This window comes from Anguilla rostrata, chromosome 2 (assembly GCF_018555375.3).
Source record: "Anguilla rostrata isolate EN2019 chromosome 2, ASM1855537v3, whole genome shotgun sequence".
NCBI lineage: Eukaryota > Metazoa > Chordata > Actinopteri > Anguilliformes > Anguillidae > Anguilla > Anguilla rostrata.
In genome coordinates, this window is record NC_057934.1 from 17771505 (window position 1) to 17796923 (window position 25419).

General features: G+C 44.7%; 1 protein-coding gene and 1 long non-coding RNA gene across 3 annotated transcripts in view; both read right to left on the reverse strand.

The window, feature by feature from the left end:
* Window positions 1-23667, reverse strand: part of kcnip2 (Kv channel interacting protein 2) — a 123341-nt gene extending 99674 nt beyond the window's left edge. For both annotated transcript variants that reach the window (XM_064320915.1, XM_064320912.1), the window contains exon 1: window positions 23112-23667. In XM_064320915.1, the coding sequence (XP_064176985.1) occupies window positions 23112-23184 (73 nt within the window). In that variant the 5' untranslated portion in view covers window positions 23185-23667. The remainder of the gene's footprint in view (window positions 1-23111) is intronic.
* LOC135247454 (uncharacterized) lies at window positions 18204-20761 on the reverse strand. The gene is made up of 3 exons (XR_010328219.1): window positions 20047-20761; window positions 19269-19358; window positions 18204-18311 (listed from the first exon to the last, which is right to left on the reverse strand). It is a non-coding gene; the product is annotated as an uncharacterized LOC135247454 (long non-coding RNA).
* Window positions 23668-25419: the final 1752 nt, after the last annotated feature.

Genomic DNA, 25419 nt, shown 5'->3' on the forward strand with positions numbered 1-25419 from the left:
CTCTGATCAGAGAGAGGCCTTCCCTGCTCTCCCGGATGCATGCGAGCACGCTATTTTTAGACTTTCCAGAAAGCTTTTGATAAAGGTTCACATGAAAGATTAATCCGCTGAAAAGCTGTAGGCATCTTAGTCCATGCACAGTGAGAGCTGGTTGTCACAGGCAGCGAGCGCAAGGGGAGCGAACCGACGGAAAACCTTCAGACTTCAAAGCGCCGGAGACGCTAATGGCGTTCAGCGAGAGCCGGGCACTACGGCGAGGAGCGCAGCATTGGCCGCCGCTGGTGTAGAGGAGGAGACTAATTCAGCAGAAGGAGAAATGCAAAAGGAAGAGGGGCGAGCTACAGGAGCAGCCAAAGAGAGTATCCAGTCACACGTCTGACAAACTCCCGCGACTCCAGCACTTACGCAAGCTGCAGAGGTCCACGTTGGCTTTCTCCTGAAGAAAGGCTACCATAAAATTCAAATGTAAATAACACACAATGGGCCAGTTTCACAGACAAAGATTAAGCCTAGTCCTAGACTGGAGATTCTTCATACAAAACTCAAAAGTCAGTCCAGGACTAAGCTTAACCTCTAAGCCTGTCTAAATGTTATCACTTCTGCCTATTCGCTAATTATTTCCCCAATTTGGAATCAGCAGTCATGGCTACTGAAGCCACAGCTGAGAAACTTACCCGTATGATGTAATCACCTGTAAGCACACTGCTACAGGAGAGCTAAAACTTATTGGAGAGGAAGGGCATCTCTCACTGACCACAACGGGTACCCTATGGGTACCTGACACATCATTGATAGGTGCTGATGCAAAGAGAAATCTTAGTTGACTAATTCCTACCTAACTGGATGCAAAAATAGTGTTGTGTCTGGACTACAGGCCCCAGCCTGCTCTTGTGGTGAGTGGCTATACCTAGTGAGCCACGCGCAAGGCCGACCTTGTGGGGTTTTTTTCTCAAAAAGCTTGCTCTGTGTTAGTCTCTGCCTCCATGATGCAAGGGGCAGATCTACAGGGTGATAGCTGCCCCCCACCCCCAGCATGGGGATTTCCACCCCAATTGCTACCACACCTTCCCAGCCCCTAAAAATATGCGAATGCACATTTTCATTCAGCGCTATGTGACTGTACTGACTAAACTCTTAAAATAGCAAAGAAAATATGTTTAAAAAAAGCATCAGATATGCCACTGCACAAGTCCTCTGTGTGCGAGTTGCTCTCCCTCATTCCGTGGAAATTCAAGTATTAAATCAATTCATTCTCTATTTGATTAAATTCAGAACCAGTTTAGTGCCGAACACATTGGTCCAATTAAGCCTGTGCATTCGACACTTAGATAGCCAGCTACAGGAAATTGTTAACTTGTTAGCAAAAACTAAAAACTATAAATACAAAGGTGATTAAATGCACTGGTTTTCTGACTATTTAAAAAAAAAAAACCAGCTCTATCGTAGCTACAGTGCTGCCGGTGCATTCAACACCTTCGAATGAGACAAAACATGCACTTTGACTGTTTTTCATCATATGCCACAATCAAATAGAAATCTTTTTTGTTTTAATGCAGGCTACTAATCTTAACTGTATCTCTTCATCAGCATGGCAATTCAATAGTGCAGAATAAGTGGACACAACATTTAGTCAGACTGCTCATTAATCTTCTACCCCTACAATCTATGGTATGTATTTTCACCTACAATTGAATCTATTCTTTGTACCAAGTTGTCAAGTTGAATCCGTTTTCAAAAAACGAACAGAGATAATGAACTATTCAATATAACAAAAGTCCCAATGGGCATAATTTAAATGGCATATGGGGGTTAGAACCCCCCTAATATTGCAAAACAGGCCAGATAAACCCCCCCAAGGGGGCTGCAGTATCTCCGCGTGTTTGTGTTTTCCATTCAATCATCGGCCAATTAAGGCCTTGAGAACAAGGTGTGTGGATTCCTTAGCCAATCAATGACTTAAATGAAACACGTGTGCCAAGCAGACACTGCGGCCCTACGGGACTGGAGTTTGACAACTGGGATGTAGGCTATACAGATTCAGGAATGCACTGAGATCGCTATTCTCCTCCTTGTCAGTTGTTGCAATCAGATGTTTGATGGCCTCTGTCAACACTGTTGAAGCCCAGCGCTCCTTCCCCTGTTATGGTAACATCGGCGCCAACAGGTACTTATCGAAAGACTCCAACACCACAATGTGCAACATATTGTACCAAAACAAACTTTGAAGAAATAAAAATGGACACACTGTAACTGTGTTTTATTTGAGCGTGCTTATTTCTAACGACGTTCGATTAAACCAAAGGCAAAAAAGCATGTGCTTTCGCTCCGTGGAGGAACAAACTAAGGGATTAAATGCACCAAGCTATCAATTATTTCACTCGTGGGCTGTTCCTAGCAGCATCGACAACTCCCATTGATTTTTTTTTTCTTGAAGCACTTGTTACTGTTGCAACAGCTGTGCATGTTATTTCAAATGTTTCCCACTGTTTTATGACCAACTCTATGACCAACAACAACTATGCTGTGACTTCTCTGAAACTTCAGCCAATATTTTCCGTGACAATCACCAAGCCTTACTGATCAGTCTGTAGTATTCCCCCCCCCCCCAGAGATTTCACCAGAAATTATCATTGCACTGCAGTTCTTTTAAAAGTTTTCTTCCAGTTGTCCTGCCACCAGACCCCACTACAGGGCTGCAGTTCTCATGGTCTACACATTTCAACCCCCTCCAATATTCAAACTAAAGTTACCCCCTTTTGAAAAGCCAGTGCGTTGCAATATTCCTTCCCATATATAGTCAGCCATGTTGGATGCGCTTGATTTTTTAAGTTTGTTTTCTCAGTGTTCAAAAGGCTATATGGATGGTACAAATACAAGAAAGAATCTGTACTGAGTGAGGATGTATAGTATTTGAGTATGAGTGTAATTCACTGATATGGTATCATATTAAAGTTAACACATAATATCATATTTAAGGTACATCACTGTGATGCTTGTGTTGTGTGTCTTTTATCAATTCACTAATAATTTACATAATTTACATTGAGGCGGGCTGATCTATCTTTCAGAAGTAACTAAAATTGATCCTTTCTTTGGGTGTTAGACCCCCCCTGGCAAAATCCCCTGCCACCCCTTTACCACCCCACCCTAAAATGTTCTAGATCCACCACTCCATGACGCTCAGACAAAAAGACTGCCAAAAACTCTGCCAAAAAAACAAGATGGACTGGCAGATTAATGATTTCATTTGGGATCATTTTTCTAGCTCAGCCACTCATGCATTCATATATCTGGTCTTGCACTCATATACTGTACATCGGTTGGCTGTGCAGCTGATGTGTGGGTATTGCATTGGCAGCACACATTTAGAGTCTTTATGCCAATAAATCTGTTTGAATTTCAGTCTTGGTGTGATTCATGAAGCCCACTTTAATGCTCCATAAACACACATGCATGCAGATATACACAGATGCTTACGTGAACAAAGGGGGCAATCATGCTGACAGATACATAAATACTATGACATACATGAACACACGCACGCACATACATGCACAAACACACAAACACATGCAAACACGCGCATACACACACACACACACACACACACACACACACACAAACACACAAACACGCACAAACACACACACAGGCACACACACATGCACACACACACAGCAATCAGGTGGAGTGGATCGCTCCCCTGCACATTGCTGACAGCCTAAAGGTAGCCCCCAGATAATGTCACTGTGACCGTGATGCATTAAGGCCTGGGGAATTCAGGAAGCGCACCACCCTGTCACTCACCTCCCAGTCGTCCTTAAATACTGCTGAGAGTGCAGAACTGCAGTGGCTTAATGCCAGGGCTCAGGCAGACACCAATTCCCCTGTTCCCCAGGCATCAGTCTCTTGCAGTGGTTGATAACATTTACTCAAAAAAATTTTTTTATTTTTTTTATTTTTATAGTCCATTTCATTAGCAGATACCCCTAAAAAAGATGACTTTTTTATAGCTCACATTTTACACAATTATCCACTCATACAGTTGTGTATTCACAGAGACCACAGTACCCTTGCTAAAGGAGTACAGTGCCCTGTCTGGGAATTTAACCTGTTTAAGCCATGTGCCTCACTGTCTGACCCCCTAATAAAAGGACACCTAGGAGAATGGATGTGTTGCAATAGCAGCGGTACAGTCCCCCAGCAGCTGGTAAATTATTAAATATGTTTTAAAAGTGTTAAAATGAAACTTTTAAAAAGAAGCAGACTATATTTCCTGGAACCTCTTCAAACTGAATTGGAAGGCTCTATCTGCAACTGTGTGCAAAAGAACATTTTGTATTATTTATATGAGCAGACACCTGTGGCCAAATACTCTTAATTCATCACTCTTAAAGCCCCTGTTTCCAGCCTCACTTTCTATAGAAGACCGACGTATGAAAAATCCTTTGCTCTAATTATGCAACAAAGAATTATGGGAGTCCCCTCTCCACAGCATGCACAGTCTGACTTCAAGGACAGTGCCATCGGTACTCTCCGCTCTGAAGATTGGTTCTCATTAAAACGAGAAGCTCACCCCAAAGAATTCACCTCATTAATGGCATTCATTGATGTAGCATTGATTTCCCACACAGCATAGCATATTAAATATCAGCTCTTGTTCCAGCAGCATTTCTGCGATGTTTACAAGCCGTGCACGGGGGCTGAGCAAACCCCAGCGCTGAACCGAGATTCAAAAGAGCCCAACTGATATTTATGCAAAGGAAGCACATTCTACCGCTCAAGAATTCATTTCGAAGTTTTTTTTTTTGTCGTTTCTCCCCAGCTGTACACAAAATCAGTGCGATTCGTCATCATTAAATTTTCATTAAACCTCGGGATGTGGGGAGCAATAAAGCTCTGCGATGACACGGTCTGCGGGAATTTCCAAGCCTGGATTTTTGATTCACAGGAATTCTCCTCAGTTTGGATTCTCGCTTCGCGAGAAATTTCATGCTTGGCTTTTGCTTTGTCCGATTTTTTTTTTTTTTTTGCAAAACTCATTACGGAAAGGAGTCAAATGGAAACGGAGTGATCTTTTTCTGTAACATGAGAAACCCAGCTGTTGAAATTTTCACACGTTTCTCTCAGTGAGTGAACCAGACCGAGAACATTTATGCAAAGATCAGCACAGGGGGACCACAGACATCATGGATTTGCAAACCATGTAACCACTGGGCTAACACTGAACAGCAGGCACCTGAAACTGCTCTCTCTGGTTATACACACTTTGTAGTTTTTCTTGAATGATCTCTGTGTAAGTGGACTTTTCTGACAGTCCTTTAGAAGCACAGGCTTCTCTCAGGACACATCTGAAGCCCACCCACCTGTCAATCATGAATTATTATTACTGACCAGCTTTCAGATGAAATTCAGCCATTCAGATGCCTCACTTTTAATACTGTATTTTTAAACCAATTTCTAACCCAGATTTAACAAAGAAGTATAACCTACAGACAGCACACACTCAAATCATTGAGTTACACCCATTAGCAAGAGTTTAATTTGTGGTCTTCTTTACTTCTTTCCACTAATGTGAAATCTTTTTGGTTCCTTGCAGTCATGTGGTGAACATGTGACTGCCTTTATCAGCACCATTAACCACAGTTATTTCTGACCGAAGTTGATTAAAAAAATAGCTATTAATTCCAATTAGAAATTGAAATTACATAAAAAATACAATTAAATTTAATTAGCTATTAATTCCGATTAGCGCTCAAAGAAAAATGCTTAACATCTGACTACAGCATTACACATGGTCCCTTATTTTCAGAAGCATTTTTCAGGTGGTCAACAGACCTTCATGCTTCTTGGGGGCACGATAAACCTGTAGTGTTTCAGCCCAGAGTTAACCCCATAAATCTGGCAGGAAATAAAACAGGCTGTCCTCCAGAGGGCTGTGGCACGGTCATAACTTGACACCGGACTCCAGGGCACATCTTCACACTGGGAAACCTGTCTTAGCACGGTAAGCCACCCAGAAGCCTCTGCGCGCATTATCTGCCACCGCCTACCCTCCTTCCGCCCAGTTCCACACAGAACAGAGACTGCGATACAGTGCAAGCCGCGAAAACCCGCAACCAGGAACAATTATGCCTTTAAAGTGATTAATTACCTGGCAAGGCGCATTATGTAAGTGGGATGACGCCGAGTAAGAAATCTCATTTCTGAACTGTGCCTCTGTCTTACCGATGCTGTAAATTTCGCGGGATTTAGCACCTGGCCTTTTACAGCTGCCCGCGCGCGGTCGCCGATAACGAGCCTCCGTTCTGCGTTCAGCAGGATTTTAACTGGGATGGAGGAGCGTCGGATAAAACTTCGGAGCTGTGCGCGGCATGTGTGGCTGTCAGCCAGAGGGTGATGCGTTTTGGTGTTTCCTTGGTCAGCTGAAGGATAAGGTCAGCCATTACTTAGCTAACGATTGCCCTGGGTCTCTCACCCACAAGGAGTCTAGAGTGAAGCTTCCCTTCTCTCCCTAGTCATGTTAATGTAGTCAATTAATTATTATTATTGCTTTTTTTTTTATTGACATGACTGACAGATTCTGGGATTCTACAAATAGGGAAATGCATATGTTCACCGGCTATACCATATGGGTTTATCTCTCTGTGTTAAGAAAATGTTGTACCATGGGGGGAATTAATTACCTGTAGTAATAAAATATTATTTTGTATTTGATTACAGTGGCCACAGGGGCCTTTAAACCAAAGCAGGACTAGCTCTGTGATTACCACAGAAGCGAGCGAGTGAAGACTAACTGCAAAGAAAGAGCAAAGGGGACCCTCTCTCCCTTCATCCAGGCACGGGCAAATGACAGGGCAGTCGGCAAAGACCATCACGGCTTCACAAATGGATGGGGGGGCGGCGGGGTGGCGGGGCGGTGGGGGGGGGGGTCGTCAATCGGCAGAGGCGCGCCAGGCTGAGAGATGCAGTCATTCTGGAGGCTTTCAGCGAGCCTGCACAATTTCCCAAAGACGGGCTTCTAAAAAAACTAAAGCCATTCACCGTCTCTCTCCCTCTCTCACAATAAATATTTCAGTAAAACACATTTACTGGTATATAAAAAAAAAAAAAAGAATACACACCCTCGGAAGCAAAGCACCCATTCTTAAAGGAATTTGCTTATCCGCTGTGAAAAGGCACTGGATTATAGTTTTTCCGCTCTCTAATTTGGCAGTGCGATTTGCATCCTAAATTTGCAGGGTTTCCAATGAATGGATTCCAAACCAGACAGAAAACAGCACTGTATATTGAGTTCAGAGGAGAAGGACAGCATACACAGGCCACGAAACGCTTTTATTCTGCCATGAAAGGAACAGCGTGCATTTTACTGGCCTGAGAGGTCCATTTCCCATTGGTGGACAGTTGGGGAAGATTTACAGCCTCGAGGGGAGTTCTGTCACACTTTTTGTGACTTTCAACTTCATAAGGCCTTCATACAGGACGTATAACACTGTAATGATAGCAGCATTATCGCATTGTGTAGATGCTAAGAAAAGATCAGGGGGTTAGGAGGGAAGATGCTGACACCTGCTGACACCTCAGCTGCTGGTGGAAGGGTGTGTGAGAAAGCTCAAAGTATTTTCCTTGTTACTCTGGAACCTTAAGGGTGTTTTACAAACATCAGTAAAAGACAGTAGAGCATTCAAAAGCTGCGCTGTCCATAACGGTAATACAGGATGTGAAACTGCATGTGGTGCACATGAGAACCACATTTCAGTCATGTCCCTTGGGAACAGGGGATCTTCGAAATTCCCCATGGTACATCACTGGCTGTAACCAAACAAAGTCCTGTTCATGGATTCAAGATCTGGTAATGATTATCATTTCCAAGGCATCGTCATTCATAAATAAATAAAAAATAAAATAAACTGTGACAGCAGGTGATTAAGAGACGGATAAAATTAACTTAAGTTAATTTTACTAATGAGACCTTTTCATCTCAGGTCACAGTGGCTTGTTTTGCAACAAAAACATGCTGCAATTTTCAACTGTTCAAGAGCACCTGAAAATATCTCAGCGGTTTAAAGCCTTTAAATAATCAGACTGCCCCCGCACACCACCTCTACCCTCGCCCTCCGAGGCTCCCCTGCTTAGCCCCAAGTGCATGTCGACCTATCGCATCATGGATTTCACTGCCCCCCGCGCACCTCTCGACAGCCACTGCGGATTCTGTCACGCCGGTCACTTCGTCAATCAATCAAACAGGGCTGGAGGGAACCTGTGCTCTACTGTTCGACTGGAGGCCCTGCTTAGGCCCTTGCCATTTTCCAAAATCGGGTAACAGGATGACATTTATGAACCGCCTGAGGTTACTGGACTGCCTTGGAAGGGTACCTGTGCATGGCACGCCATCCATTTTTAATGGGACTCGGGCCGTGGGCTGCAAGCGGTCCTTACCAAGGTACACAAAAAACGGATGTGAAAGCAGGCTGAATCAGATGCGTCCATGTAGCACGGACAACAACAACAACTGGAACAGGATGTGAAGATACTAGAATACTAGAAAAAACAATACATACAAGAAGAAGTATAGCTCAGGAGGTAAGAGCGGTTGTCTGGCAGTTGGAGGGTTGCCGGTTTGATCCCCCGCCCTGGGCATGTCGAAGTGTCCCTGAGTAAGTCACCTAACTCCTAATTGTTCCCAACGAGCTGATTGGTACTTTGCATGGCAGCCTTTCACCGTTGATGGGTGAATGAGAGACATCAATTGTAAAAGCACTTTGGATAAAAGCACTATATAAATGCAGTCCATTTACACAAATAATATTCAAGATACGTGTGTATAATAGCCTCAGGCACAGTTAACTCACAGTTGTGTATATTTTCCTCTCTGAAAAACACAGATAACTGTACCTTTATAGCAGGCCTGGCTAAAGCAGTGAGCTACGCATATGACTCACAACATGAACGCGAGCTGTGAATGGCCGCACAGTTTAGGTGAGGCCTCTGCTGTCCGTGGTCCTGAAGTTCCCCTCCCAGGCTTTGGGAGACAGAAGAAAGTTCTATTTGAGACTTGTCAGACTGAGCGCTGGCTGTGCAGGTAATATAATGGTGCTTAGTATTTACAGCACTGGTTTTCAAACTCAGTGCTGGGGCCCCACTGTGTATGCCGGTATTCATTCCAAACATAACTGCAACCGCTGAATTCTAATTGCTGAAAGTGCAAATGCAGTGTCACTGACACGAAACAATTTGTGGAAACAAGGAGTTCAAAGACAAAGCGGATGGCAACAGGCCAAGCCATTGTGTGAGAATACGTTTGAGGAGAAAAGGATGGAAGAAATTAAGCGCATATTTTCAGCAACGTTAACTGGTCAAGAGACCAACGGCTGTAACAAAATCAGCATAGTGGGTGGGCCACAGTGGGTGCTCTGGAGTGGAGATGAAAAACCCTGGTTTACAGTACAGAACAGGTGAGGTGGACAGACTCTGCTATGACCTGCAGTTTCACTCATCAACCTGTCCCCATGCAGCTTTATTCTCCAGATTTAGGCCCACAGAATGGAGATGCTATCAGACACAGCAAACCCCTCTTCCTACACTAAATTCCTGGTCTCTGCGCTGGGTCATACCATTTTATAATATGTACCACTTTGACATGTTATAAAATGGTATGACCCGGAGCGGGGGTGGCCAAAAGCTTCCTATGATCACGCGTCGCTCACCGCACAAATTACCACACAACAAATAATAACGAGAGCAATGATGATAAATGATAAACGCTAATGACCCATCTGTACAAAACAAAGAGGTGGAAAAAAGCCAATGCGGGAAAAGAAGAACTGAGCAGCTCGCTCTTTCGTGCCGTGTCTTCCTGTTAACGGGGGCATCCAGTTGTCAGTCACGCGGGAGCAGAGACACGAAAGCTCCGGGCTTTAATGAGCTCGCACATGCGCGCTTCCTTCAGCGCTCTGCCGTCGGAAACGGGCTGCACACGGCGCCAGCATCTGGGCCAATCAGAGGCGGGCGCGCGGGGCGCTCAATGAGACATCAATTCCGCTTCGCCGCTTCCATTAAATTCATTGGATTTCTGGTCACAGCTGCGCTTTGATGATACTGTGGGGGAGGTTTTTTCCCCACCACCAACAGCCCTTTAATTACGCAATGTGCATGGAGATGCCCTTTTCATAAGCCAATCATGACCTACGTATCAAAATATGAATGCTTTCTCTTCATTGTGTAAAGAAAAGGAGGAAACCATAATGCCATGGGGCTGGAATTTATTGCTTTTTCCCCAATTACTGGAAGGAGATGACAGGAGCATGAAGAAGCCAAGCCATGTAACAATGCTGCAATACTAAATACAGTAGGTGCTATTGGATGGGCGGGCTGGCTGAGGTTTACAGTCCGGGCTGGCTGCTGCATAGAAGAAAAGGGACTGTAGAGGACGATTCAGTCAGCCGTGACCAGGTCAGTGACAGGATAGCGGTCCCGTGGACTGGCAGCGAATCTCGACCGCGCCGGGGCCAACCGCGGGGGGGAATCCCTGCGGGGCGGTGCGTAAACGGACGTGGCGTCCCCCTCACAGAGAGAGGGGTTGACCTGGTTGTCCATCCACTCTCATCACGTACCGGTGACTCCGCGGGTTAATTGGGGTCCCGCGCATGGGGCGGTCCTGTCCCTGGAGCGGCGGAGCTCAGCTGGCTGGCAGCGGGCGGGGGGGGGGGGGAATTAGCTTCGGATGGGAAGGGCTGCGGGACGGGCTTCCATTCACGCGTCCGACGCCCGGCCCGAAGTCACGGACCGCCGCGCTGTGCGAGGGAGCCGCCGAATCCGCCGTGACCAAGCCCGTTTTAATTGGGCCGATTGTGTGTGCTGCGGCCGAATCAGGGCGTTTGGGCTTCCCAGGCCGCGCCTGATTGGCTGACGAGCAGGGCAGTTTCCTCTCTATGAATGATCCAGCTCTGCTCTGGGTTAGCGAGCTTGGCTAAGAGGCTGAAAGGGCATGATATACTGAGAGCGTGATATACAGAGATGCTGGGCCGTGACTGGCGCTAACCCTGGAAAGAGTCGCTTCTCGACCGTGTCCGATAGCCCAGCTAGGAAAAGAGATATAGAGACAGGAGAGTATAGACAAGACACTAGAGAGCATGGGGCTAGTGTGCATCTGTGTGTGTGTGTGTGTGTGTGTGTGTGTGTTTGAGAGAGTGAGAGAGAGTGAAAGGCGCTACTGTGTGCGGTTGTGTGTGTGTGTACATACAGTATGTCTGCTGAAGAGTACAGGTGTGTGTGATCGAGAAAGTGTGTATGCTTGCAGCTTGTACGTGCGCGCGGGAGTGGGTGTGAGCATGTATGACACGTCTGTGACGGTGCACGTGTGTGTGGATTCACAAGCACGAGTGTGCACGTGTGTATTTGCGCTATGAAGCAAGAGAGCCACACTCTAACAGAAAAGCAATATCCCAAGAATGTTTGCATAAGTGTACACATATGTACGTGTGCTTAACAGCATGTGCGCTTGTGTGTGTAAATAATAGAAGACAAAACTCTTAGAGGCCAAAATCTGAGGCCAGAGAGACAGCAGCCCACAGACTCTCTCCCCACACCAGAGCCCTCTCAGCTGCGCTGTCTATATGTTTGCCGTTCTGCGGTATACAAAACACAGGGATCAATGGCCCCATTTTAAAAGACAAGCTTCAAAGTGACCTCTTCCACAGACTGCCAGATCACAGAGGTAGAGAGAGAGGGAGAACAAATTTGGCCCTCTGGTTTTTGCTTTCTCTCTCCCGGTCTCTTCAGACACTATCACTCTTTGTCTCTCCCTGCTTTCCTCTCCTGCCTGCTCTTTTTCTCTGCCTCTCTCAGCCCCCTATTGTCCCTCTGCTTTCACTTCTTCAAAACTGGAATGGTGAAATGAACTATATTCCAGTGTGCAATAAACTTACACCATTATTATTCTGAAAGAGGATGGTGCTCTCACGTCCTCCCTCTCTCGTCCCTCCCTCCCTCCTTTCCTTCACCTCTCTCTCTCCCTCTCTCTCATCACAGGAGTAAACATTGACAGTAACACCCTATGACAGGTGACAGAACAGGAACAAAGCGAATTGGCCCCTTCAAATTCAGTTCACTCGTACATACGTTTCAATTGTTGTTCATTACTGAATAATGACAGTGCATCCAATTTAATATTCACATGTCATGTTCCACATAATGCTGATAGCCCCTGTGATGATTTGAAAAGGAATGGAAAATTACTCCTAATTGTTCCCCTCAATGGTGTTTGACAGTTGGCCACATGTTTTAGTCAGTGTTTGTCATCCGGCGCTGCGATCCATTCTGTGCTAATTATGTTCCAAGCCCTCAAAGGAAAACAGAAGGCATGAGCATGCAATCACACATCACCTTGTCCTAGAAACATATATTTCATGCAGTAGGCTTTAAGTGTAAGAAGTACCTTAAACCAGCACTCAGTGAGTGACGAGTCAGGGGATGCCTAAAGATATATGAGCCGAGTCCAGCATGTATCAGCATACATTTTGTGAAAACTTTGGGGTCTAAGATATAGCAGTGTCACCCACTGGACCTGGATTTGTCCGGTACTCCACCGCACAGCCCATGGTTCAGGTGTCTACTCTATACACAACGTGTTCACGCACCCCACGGACACCCATGCAGTCTTCATTTCAATGGAGCAAGAAAAAAATTAACCCAAGACTGCCCTCCCCACCCCCAGTTTCCACCCCCGACTCTTATGCGTCGGCTACCATGGCCACAAATCCCACTTCGGCCATCGTTAATCCCGGACTTGTTGGTTCTTCAGTTGCGGATTCTCTCCCCTCTGTTTCATTGACAGCGGTGTTTGCTGTGGGCGGGATTTAGAACAGCATCTGATTTCCCTGGTGACGGGCAGAGAGCCGGAGAGCGATGACCAGCCCTACAGCAGCGCTGTGTGACGAGCTATGACACGCTAACAGAGCTGATGTGACAAAGCAGAGCCGAGTCTTCCTGAGAGGTAGAGAAAGGGGGTGTGTCTATGCTGACTGACTCACGGGGTGAGAGGTCATCTGGATCTCTGTGGATGAAACGCCACTGTAGACCCGCACAGCTGATCCATTTTGTTTAACACCGAGCATCAAGCTGGGAGGTCATGAGTACCATCTCAGGCACTATCTCAGCTGGGAATGGACCATCCCCCCCTCCACACACACACACACACATACTGTACATACACACACACACGCAGGCACAAACGCAAACATAACAAAACATACAGTAACATAACACAATGACAAGAGCAGGCCGTTCAGCCCAACAATGCTCGCCATTTTCTTGACTAAATTAGTGCTCTGATTACCTACAGACTAGATAGTATCTGACACCATATCAAGCCTAGTCCTGAAAATCTCCAGAGTTTCTGCCTCTACTACGTGACCTGGCAGGGTAATCCACACATTGACCCTCTTTGTGAGAAACAATTCTTCCTAACGTCTGTACAGAATTTAGCTTTTGCTAATTTCCATATATGTCCCCCCATTTTACTAACAGAACTCAACCTGAAGAATCTCTTTTAGTTCACCTTGTTGAACTTAAGTTCACCCCTTTATGAATTTAAAAGCCTCAATCAAATCACCTCTGAGTCTAAGCTTGAAGACACACACACACACGCATGCAAACACACAGGTACACACACACATGCACATCCACACACGCACACACACAAATGTGCACATGCAGGTATGCTCGAAAACAAGAAAACACGCACGCACACACACACACGCACGCACACACAAACACATGCACGCATGCGTGCGCACACACACACACACACACACACACCACCTTGTGGAAGATGGAAACTGCAACCACTGGACCAATGACCGCGAGGTCATAGTAATTTGAGATAGCTCCCATTTCTATAGACACATAGCTCACCAGAGCAATGCAGGTTAAGCACCTTTGCTCAAGGCTGCCGCACTGGCTTTCCCACTTGTTATTTTAACTGCTGCCCAGGTCCTCGACGCTGCCCCCAATCTGCATCTCCGCTCTGTGGGCTGAGTGAGAGCACTTTTACTGGCTAACCGGCTCATCTTGACCTCATCTAGATGTGAATTAGTCCTTTAAGATTACAAATATGTGATTAGAATGTTCTTAACTGAACATTCCAATGCTGATGTAACAAGCACTAGTGGCAATTGAAAGCAATGGTGTTCTATAACATTGCCTCTGGGTTGAACTGTTGAGCGCCGAGTAGTGAGGATAGGTTGAGCTGTGGTAAACAGCAGCGAGCAGCCAAGCGTGGCAATGGTGGTAACCATCGCCTTCAGGAAGTAACCGCAGAATCCATTCTGACCTGGAGGGTGACTGAGGAAGTGAGCTAATTCTGAGACAGGAATCACACAAACTTGATGACCTCCCTCCCTCAACTATTTCATATAGCACTGATTAAAAGTTGCTCCGCTGTATTAAAATTTTGATTAAGTGTAAATAAGTGAACCGGTGTGCCACAAAGTGAGAAGATTAATGTTTCTGCAAATATGCTGCATGCATCTGCATGTGTGAAGCTAGCATAGGCCATCAGCTCCTACTGTACAACCTCAGCCGATGAGAGCTTTCTGGATGCTAATTATTAGGCTTGCAGTACCCTGAGGAACGGGTAGTCCTCTCAATTCTGCGGGGGAAACCAGGACAGGTCCCTCTGAAAAGCCAACAAAGCGCTTTTGTTCTGAAAACCTGGCATGATTGCACTGTTCAAAAGGTAATAGCGTTTAAGGAAAAAACAGGGGCGGAAGACATTCTGTCAAAGGTTTCCTGCCGACATGATTAAAAAAGAAAAAAAGAGGGAAAAAAAGCTCCCTCCAGTTAGAGGAAAGGTATGGTGATGAATGACGAGAACAACCCGAAGCGCTCCACTAAAGCTCCCTCAGCTGAACAATAACTGTGGGCCAAAGAGGGAAAAAATACTCAAACCGGCAGAACCAGGGGGGAGGGGAGGGGGGCGCACATTCCAACGCACCCCCACCCCCGGACTCGCTGCCCTTTTGGAAGCCCGCCATAAACGTGTCCCCCAATCAATCAAACCGGCAGCAAATACGTGCCACTGACTTCACAGAAATATACGGAGAGAGGGAGGGAGAGAGTGAAAGAAAACAAGACCAATTTAAGTAGGTACAGGAGTAATGCCCTGCTAGTCAGAGACCTTTTCAGTGATCAATGAAGGCCCAACTGCACCACACCCCACCAGCTTCCCTTTCTTCTGAGGAGAAGGACACGTACAGTAACAGGAGGCGAGAAACCTGGCTCTCAGATAGGCGCTCTCAGATTGAGCTGCTTCAGTCAGAGGAGGGGCTAACTGGGCTGGGTGTCGTGGTAACAGCTGGGTGGAAGAGGGGTGCAGTGGTGGCCAAGGGAGAGGAGGGAGGAGCTAAACGGGCTGTTTAAGTCCCGTCCCACACCAAATGCAGGCAAGTAAAAGAAAGGAGTTGGATGTTGCTGGGGGGCCAGGAGTTCCCAAACTTCCTGAGGCCAAAATATGGCCCCAAGTGTAATGTGTGGAATTTCTTTCTGTCATCCACCCCTTAATGAAATGTAGAGCATTTTTTCAAGTGTGGAATGACATTTTTTCATATATGGTCTCACAAAACAGCTGTTCACTACACAGTAACTAGTGCAGTGGATGATGCAGTGGAAGTTAACTGAACTGGTCTGGACTGGACTGGACTGGACTGGACTGAACTGAATTGACCGGGGTTATTAGAAAACTGTATCCACCTTTGTCATGAGTTAGATGGCCTGCCTCAACCCTGCTCATAACCTAACAATGGGTCCTGATCCATAGTTTAGAACCGGCGAGTAGATTCTAACCCATGCCCACTGTGAAAGGCAGACCCAGATCCATTATAAGTTCAAAGGTTCAGCTCCGTGCCTCGCCTGGTTTGCAGGCCGCATGGCTGGCAGTGCTCTGAGCATTTGCCCCGAGATTCCCTCGAAGAATTACAGTGCCCAACACTGGGCCGCAGCACTAAGAGAAACCAGCAGCCATGAAGGAAGAATTTATCTTCCTGTCACAGGTGATAAGGGGAACTTCCTGAAATAAACAGGCAGGCTTTTCATTTTCAAATAAGCCGTCGCCCTCCCCGCCCTCCCTCAACTCCCCAGTCCCAACAACCACCATCTTCTGAGGACTAACAAGATCAAAACCCCTCAGCGGGCTTGTAAAAAATAAAGTACTGCTCTGATCAATGGTGTGTGTGAGAGAGAGAGAGAGAGAGAGAGAGAGAGAACTGAATGTGGAGAACACTGTGCTTAGCTCTGCGTGCAGGCATCCAGAAGCAGGCATTCTGGGTAATTGTCTGTGCTCCCTGCTGCACAGAGGCACCTGTTCACCCTCAATGACCCCCTTGCCTAACCCACCTCTGCCTTTCATGAGGGGGTGGGTACAGCGCATGTAACCCCCAATGATCCTGTCGAAGCTCAGCATTGGGGAGGGGGGCCCGCAGGAGGAGAGTCATGCCGTCCCAGACAGCTCATATTTTCATAGGTGGTGATTCATTAAGGGATGCTGAACCTTTAATGCCAACCAAGCCCCCTCCCCCCTACCATCTTTCATCCTCCTCCTCCATTTCAACCCATGGCTTAAGGACCTAGGCTCTCTCTCTTCTATCACTCTCTCCCTCCTTTCAAAGCAGGTGTACAGATGATCAAAGAACAACGCTACTGTGGAGCACCGTAATGTGAACGTTTTTTGTGAACTTTCTACTCCATGTTCTTTAAATGGCCACGTGTGCTCTGTGATGAAGGAGAGGTGGTAATAAATACATGGGAGTGGGGTTCTAAATGTGCTGATTTGTTTGCCTGTTCCTCTGTTGGTTTCGTTTATCCCTCGTGTGGGATGCGTGTAGGATGGCTGTGTTCCTCAGCTTCCAGACCTGAGGGCTGAACGCAACTTTGCTCTGAACTGATTAAATCATAAAGGTTCCCAGAACGCTCTCTGTACGCTTTCTTTCCATTCCTCTCTCTCTCCCCTCTCTCCCCCGTCTCGCCCCTCACTCCCCACAGACCCAGTGATTATAAAGTTACTGCTAACTAGCGCCGGTGCTGTCGAAGGCTACGTTCACATCCATCCACAGAAGTGGATCAAAGTCATTCTTTACTATGTGAAAAATGCTTAAAGGGACAGCAACTCCACCTCACGCCCTACTAAACTTCAGCCATCAAACCTACCCGTTTCATTCCAATGTAACGGAATACCCAGCCTACTTTTTTAAAAATTTCAATTATTTCAGAAGTGGGGATGTGGCTGAAAATAATTAGATTGGATCATTTTTAATAACTGAATTGTTGATAACAGCTACTTTTCAGACTGTCTGGTTCACATTGGTGTCCTTGGGTATTGGTATAGGTATAGGTGCAGGAATAGGCGCAGCACAGGATAGTGTAAGTAAAAGTAAAATGAGCCCAGTGCCCTGCTGTGACACCAGGAGGGGGTGGGAGAGGAGGAGAAGGCAACTGCTCCTCTTCTGGCCGCTGTTAGAGTTTCCTGCAGTCTCCCAATGTCACGGAGAGCTCCAGGACCGTGGACAGCGGCGGCCTCTTCTACAGGCACGCACAGCTGAGGCTGACGGGCAATCAGCCCAAGTGAATCTCACTGCCTTTCTCAAACTCATGCTCTGAGAGTGCTTTCCAAAAAAAAAAAAAAAAAAAAAAAACTCTAGGCTGCCATCTATCACAGAATCATTGTTTTGGCATAGAATTACACGTTATGCAACATGTCTACAGAGGGCCTCCTTACAGCCAGGTTTAGAGTATTACACACAAACAGGTACAGTACAGGAACTACGATGAATCATTTACCCTAGCGTGCAGTGCCACGCAGTTTAGTTCACAAAAGGAACGGGTATAATAGCAGTGTGAGGGAGTGAATTTTCCAGTAAGTACCGTGCTAAAAGAGAGGCTCCTTTTTCTTTTGTGTTATAAAAGGCCCCTCGGGTTGGAGCCCACCCACGCGGCGACGGAGCGGCGTGGGATCGGTCGCGCCCGCCGCTGCGCACCGCCGCCTCCTGGTCCTGCGTGGCAGGAATGCGGCTCTGATTCACCGACACCGCCCCCGAAATCCACCCACCCCAGGTCCATACACCTACCGCACGGCAGTGAAGCAGGGGAAGGGGGAGAGGGAGAGAGCGTGGGCAGAGAGCGTCCACGTGGAGCTGGTGGACCAATCAGGTGGGCAGGTGCCGGCGGACTCGCGCCCTTGCCCTGTCCGGGGAGAGCCGAGGGCCTGGCTGGGGGTAAGGGGGTGGGCCGAGGTGCCAGTCCAACCCTCTAGTCGGGAGCTAGACATGGGACTGCCCCGGGTCAGCAGGGTGGCATGCTTTGTTTCATCCAGTGAGGTCAGCGCTGTTACTACCAACAGCTAAATATGGCCCTGTAAAATCCCTTTCATTTTTCATGTAATTCTTCTGATCTCGGATTTCCTGTTTTTCATGTGACATGCATTTATTTGTCCTTGCTCGATTTACATTACTGTATCAATTCGATTGCACTTTATTGTATAAGAGAAATAAAAACTCATTACCGATAGCATGAAACTGACCATGGAAAGCTGCTAAAAGGAGATGCAGCTGTGCAAACATGGAAGAGAAGGGAGGGGGGTCTCATTTGGAGAGGTACGTAATTTGAATGAATGATTGTAGTTCATAGTTCAATATTTTTGAAAGAAATTTTTCAAAGAGAAAGCAAATTTGAAGGGCCACGATCCAATGAATAATAACCAAATTACAGTAATTCTGCACATCACTGAAAGTGCAAGGCCCTAAGGTCAGTGCCTGTATTGAAAAAGCCCCTCATTTGTTTTTTTTTAAATTCTTTTAATAACAAAGGCACAAGCTCATTTTCAATCCCTTAGTGGTTTCAGAGCCAACTTCAGACCGTCTATCTCTCATTAGTGTCCCAGAATGCCTTGTTTTTCCTCACCTCTCTGTGGATTTTAGAAAATTATTTTGTTGTTACTCTTTTCATATTCTTAATTATTTAAACACATAAAATGGACTCTAAAGACTAGCCAAAGCAAAAAATATAGTCCAAACTTTACATGCTGAGTTGGCTTGAGTTTTACCATGCAGTATTTGGATACATATTCAGGCCACTACTTCAATTAGATTCAGGCTAAAAATAGAAGTATCACAGTCAATTTTGTGAATTTTCTGATCCAGACAAATTTGAAGATATAACGAAATCTTCCCAAATATATCTAGAATGTTTCAGGACAGCATTCTGTACAAAGAATTTACCTTTTTGTCAGTGAGTTATAAGCACCCATTCATCAATCGTGACACATGAATCGGGATTGGAGGGCTGTAGGGATGTCAGAAAAACAGCATCTGAAAGAAATTAAGATTTCCCAGCTGGGTATCCAGTTCCTTGTTTTCTAAAGGCATATTTCTGTTGAGCAAAAAAGGGATCTTTTGATAATGTTTGGATTTTATATTTGCATTTCCAAGTTGTCCTTTTGTGTAATTTCAAAACTGTGCAATAGGCATGCTAATTTTGGACTAATTTGCAGAACAAAAAAAGATCTATTACTGAAGCAGAAAAGCAATGAGGCCACAATACATATTTGAGTTCTGTAGTATCTAACTTCCCATTTATCTTACTAATTTATTTAGACACAAACGCAATAAACCGTAATAACTTCTGTTTTGCTTAGACCTGAGTAAACATAATACATAATATATGTATTGTCCTCTATGAATAATTTAACTACTGTCTTAACAGCTTTGGTACTGAGCATCTTTTTCAGTTCTTCTCCATTCAGGGAAAAAAAAAGCACTGAATATCCATAAAATGCATCTATCAATTACTGCCTTTTGAAAAGCTACTGAACATTTCTAGAGAGCTCCTTTGATGCACCTGCCCATGGCTTAACAAGCACGTATTGTGTAAGGGTGCTCTAATTTCTATTTCCATGTAGTGAATGACTGGCTAATTCACTTGTGTCATCTGTTTTGATCTGAGCATAAATGAGCACATTTCTCTAGCATTACGAAATATCCATTTTCCCCCTCATACATAATCGTGGTGTCCAGTCCATTCAAAAGGCCCCCTTCAGTTGCACAGATCTCTCCACTATTCATTTCTCTAGCAGGCTGAATTTCTTCTTCCAGTGCAGTGTTGGCACAATGGATCCAGTTTGCTGGATTAAATGACAGGGGGAAAAAAAAAAAACTGTGGAAACTGGTACCTGTGATCTGTCGGTTCCTTCGCTGCTGAAACTAAATATTTGTCTTATGTGTAAAATGTACAATGCATGAGATCTTGCTCACCGTCTTTGCTTTGAGAAATTATTTGCTTCCCCAATAAAATATGAGCGGTGTGTCTGGACAAAAACTGTAGGGGGCAGCTGCAAACATGTAAAAACTGCCCATGCGATTCGCAGCCTCTATAATAAAAGAAAAAAGCCGATAGGTTGAGCCAACACCAAGATTGCCTTTCGCGGTAAATTAAGTCGGGAGGAATTATCAGCGCTTTCCCTGCGGAAGAAGGAATAAATTCACAAGAGACGTTTCAGAGGACAGTCCGTCACTCTCAGACAGAACCGACCGGGAAACGGACGCAAATTACAGAGACGTTCCGAACATAACCATTTCAAAAACAATCAGTGACACCACACAAAAAAAAACTAACAGAGACCTAAATGCTGAAGCTAAAAATTGAGGCTACTGGGTAATCGTAAGGACCAGACGAGGCTTCCCAACAATCTACAACGGAGGCTGAAACAACATCAGGCCTGCTGATGTAGGGACACACAGGAACAGCATAGCAGCTCTTAAAAGATTCTTGTGTGAAACTTGTGCAAAGTCTGTCTGTTTATTAAGGGTAGAACTCGTTCTTCCTGCTTTGTAGTTCGGCCATAGTTTACACTAAAAGTAAGGATGTATCACTCCATTTTTTGTGTGTTTTGTCGCTGTTGTTAGCACAGATCCTTCATTTAATTTTGAGCTGAAATGAGCAACAACAACAACAACAACAACAAAAAAGTCAGGGTATTTCCTGCTTTTTGCAGTGAAACTGCATGGCTCACTGTGTGGGCACCCTCGAGACACTGCGGCACGTCTGAAATGCGCTTCTGAGTCCTCCCTCATTGAGCACCTGAGAAACCATGAGAAAAGTTGCGCTCCTTAAATCAATTACGCAGCATCAACGCCCAGGCCTCACGTTGACTGGAATGAACTCCAGCCATCAGTTACTGGAGGCGAAGAACACACGAGGAGGGATCTTGCTAAAAAAGCTCTTTTTTTGTTTCAGACGGAATTAAAAGTTAATTGTTATGTAGTCTTAACAACAATTATGTGCTATTCAAAGTTGTTGCTGTCCTGCTGTTAAGCCGTTGGGTAGCAGCTCTAGAACTTAAGAACACACAACAGGATACACACACATGCACACACGCAAGCGCAAGCACACACATACTTACTGTAGTTCCGTACAGCTAAAGTACATGTAGCCAACTTTCCAGCTGAAAAACAGCTTTCCTCCAACAACTAGACAAGTTTGTGTTAGTAGAGCTGGATTCATTATTATGCAAGAGACATCCTGGCTGAGTTAATAATCATATCATTGCAATCTGTGTTAAACCATTTTTTTTATGTAAATAGGTTCAACCAGGGTTCAAATCAGATTAATTGTCCAAACAGAGCTCCTGGCAGAATGTCTAGAACTGCAGTGCTTAGTCTCGAGAAAAAACTGGGTCATCCCTGCACTTGCTCAAGTGAGTGATGTTTCCACTGAAACTTTACCAGGATTTCTCCTGTATAGAGAAATTGTTGGCAGGCACCAAAGAGGAAAAAGCAGAAAGAAAGGGGAAACTGGAAATATTTTGATGCAAACCATGTGGGATGATCCTACATGCGACCGCAAGGGCTAGCCTAATGATGGGGTGCACCAAAGACCCATTAACTGCAAGGTAAATCCCTGTTTACATGTTAAAAAGGAATTATGAAGGTGTAAATGCTTATGCATATCACTATCTGCATGTAGTATCTGAAGTCTTAAAGTTAGATAAATGTCCCAAAATTTTATTTATTTCTTAATTTATTTATACCCTGATTTTTACACCAACATATTCTTGGGCTTTCTATCCGAGTCAGTCAGCTGCTCTGATCCTGATGACTTAGCATTTCTGCAGTCCCTAAATGGCAATGCATAATCACTGAGCAGTTCAACCCCCTGGAAAATTAAACATGTCCACCTATCAGCAGCATTAAATTGATATGAGCTCCCTATAGACTAATGAAATAGGTAGCCACTTCATTAAGCGTATTAAAAGTGGGAAATATAATAAAGCTTAAGATATATTCAGGCGTACTAATGTCGATTCCAGCCTGCGTCTATCATTATCACAGTTTTTATTTATACACTATGACACTAATGCACTCCACTGCCTCCTGTTATATAGTTTAAAAAAATAGTTCAGTAATACATGCAGAAGCGAAATTTTCGATCGAAATATGTTCAGTTTTGGTTAATTAACGCATCGCTCTGAGGTCAAATTTTAAATTGTGTTATCAATCGCGTTGCCACCATGTGCGTTATCCTTACGTACGTCATATCAATCAGACATAATGAACATGGAAGTCTGTCCAAGCATTCTCACAGCCAAGAGACATCAGATACAACCAGGAAGTGAAAATCAGACATTTATGGGTTAAGAGTTAGATAGGATATCGTATAGACGAATGCATTAGCCTAATGCAAAAGAGAACCAACAACGCTGTTTCATTATCTGAGGAAACCCAATAAACTTCAAGCCAGGTCAGCAAAATGAACCACAACTGCAGCCACAGACAAACAGGCATTAACAAATTGAAAATTTCTAATAAAAGATGGAATGTCGATTCGGGGAATAAAATCGATAACATGGTTCCATAATTTGAATATGAAATATAGCAATACAGCCATATTCGATACTTCAAATATTGTACCATATCTTGGGAGTTACCACAACATTTTTTTGCAGATGTAAGGAAATTACAAGTAATTGACAGCGTACATCAGTATTCTGTTTTTCTGTTAAGGGCGCTTTGAAGAGGACATTGCATCTTTTAATCAAACTGTGAAATACATTTCCATTCACTTACCTGTGAGCTGGTCATATGAACCGTCTAGTTCTCTTGAATCAGATAAGCTTTGGTCCCTATTTTTTGCCTTCATCTCGACCAACCGCGCAGAGATTGCTTATTTTTTTCAAAGAATTACACCCCTTAATATTTCTAATACACCCGGTCTTATCGATTCCCAGTAATGACGAACCATAAAAAACAACTATAGCCAATAACCGCAACCTTTTAACTTTCAAGCAAATTTTATTTCCTAATTATATAGCCTACTCCTGCTCCTCTCTCTGTCCCTCTGACTTAAGCGAACGATACCCGCCACATGCAGCAGCAACTCGTGTCCGTGTCTGTCTTCCAGCGGCTCCAGGCAAGGTTTGTTCAAATCCAAAGGGGCGAGTAAGTATCTTTAGTGCATGTATAATTACTAAAACATTCGCATGTTATCCTGTTTAATGTTTAAACGGTTTAACATTGTCTGAATCCTGATAATATGATACTCGCGCTGTGTCTTTCACTGGGGTGCCGCAGGTGTAGTGTGGTATCCTCTGGTATGAGCGCGCGCTCCACATACTGCGCGCGGTCTTACCTCTGTCCTCAGGTGCGCTTCATATGATGCTTAATTTCAAACGTTACGTAGGCGACTGCGCTTGTAAACCGTGAAAGGGAAGATGGGCTATATTTGTCACATGCACACGTGTTCGACTTTAGAAATATAAGCCGATAAATAAGAAGTAGGCTATAGGCTGTTTGGTGCTGAGAACTGAACCGTATAATGTGCGTTACTTCCAATTCGTGGGTTACCCTGTCTGGAGTAAGTTAAACATGGAAACGTAACGGGTAGGCATTGATATCAGTTAAACTAAATCGGCAAGAGATGAATACGACAGATAAAGCGGTTTGAGACTTGATCTAATCGCAGCATATTTACTAGCAGACCAACGGAGACACCTTAAAAGGTAGTATTTTAGACAGACAATTGGACTTTCAAAAAACGCCACACAATTTGAGTGGCACCTAATTTGATCTCACATCAAGCCAGTATATTCGCTTATATCAGTGCTTCTCAAACTCGGTCCTGGGGGACCCCTGTGTATGCTGGTTTTCATTCCAAACTCAACAGCAATCCCAGAATTTTAACAAGCTGTTAATTTTTCTTAATTAGGTGCTTTTCATGTTTTAGATCTGGGATCCCCAGTCTTATCCAGAAAGGGCCAGTGTGGGTGCACACACCTGATCCTGATTCTACTAATCAAGGTGCTTAGCAATGACTCTAGTGATTGATTAGTAGAATGAGGTGTGTGCACCCACACTGGCCCTTTCTGGAACCCCAGGTCTAAAACATGAAAAGCACCTAATTAAGTAAAATTAACAGCTTGTTAAAATTCTGGTATTGCTGTTGAGGTTGGAATGAAAACCAGCATACACAGGGGTCCCCCAGGACCGAGTTTGAGAACCACTGGGTTATATGATTTAATATGTACTGAAAATCAATATTGGAATTGTCTAAAGCATTTATTAGTAATACATTTCAGAGTCCTTAAACAGTATAATTCATTGAAAAAAACTAATCTTATGACTGTGTGTTGGTCCTTGACTGAAAAAGTCGTTGTTATGTCTTGTTGATTAGGGTCACAAGTGCCTGTAATCAAAGGTATTGCCCCAAAATATACTCCTATACAATGCATTGCCCAAAGAGGGAAAATTTAATCTAGCGTGGTGCTCACCACATTATGCACACAGAATAGCTAGTGTTAAATCAACTCAGACTATGTTAAATCACCTCTAATTGTGTTTATATGAGTCAATGACGGTGGTTATGTACTCTATAGAAGTTATAAGTACTCTAACAGGGTTGCTTTTTTCACTGAATATTTGCTGTTCCAAAAAACTTTCCAGTGGTCCATTGGGTGTCTGAGATTATATTAGCCTGTATGAACTGCATGAAATGCTGACATCTGATGCAATGGCTGCACAGTTTAGCTGGTGTCTTTCAGAAGAAGAGGAAGAAGTGTTGGCTGGTGGCATGCACTTGCTAGTGTGTTACCCCTGAATGACATGGTAAATGGACTGCAATTATATAGCGCTTTTATCCAAAGCGCTTTACAATTGATGCCTCTCATTCGCCAGAGCAGTTAGGGGTTAGGTGTCTTGCTCAAGGACACTTCGACACGCCCAGGGCGGGGTTTGACAATCGGTCTTACCTCCTGAGCTATGTCACCCCATGACATGTTGCAGCCATGGCACAGACTCCATCTTGTGGGAGAAGATGGTGGCCAGATGAGATGGTGAGGTAGATAAAGATAAAGACAGAACAGATTGGGAAGGAGAGGGC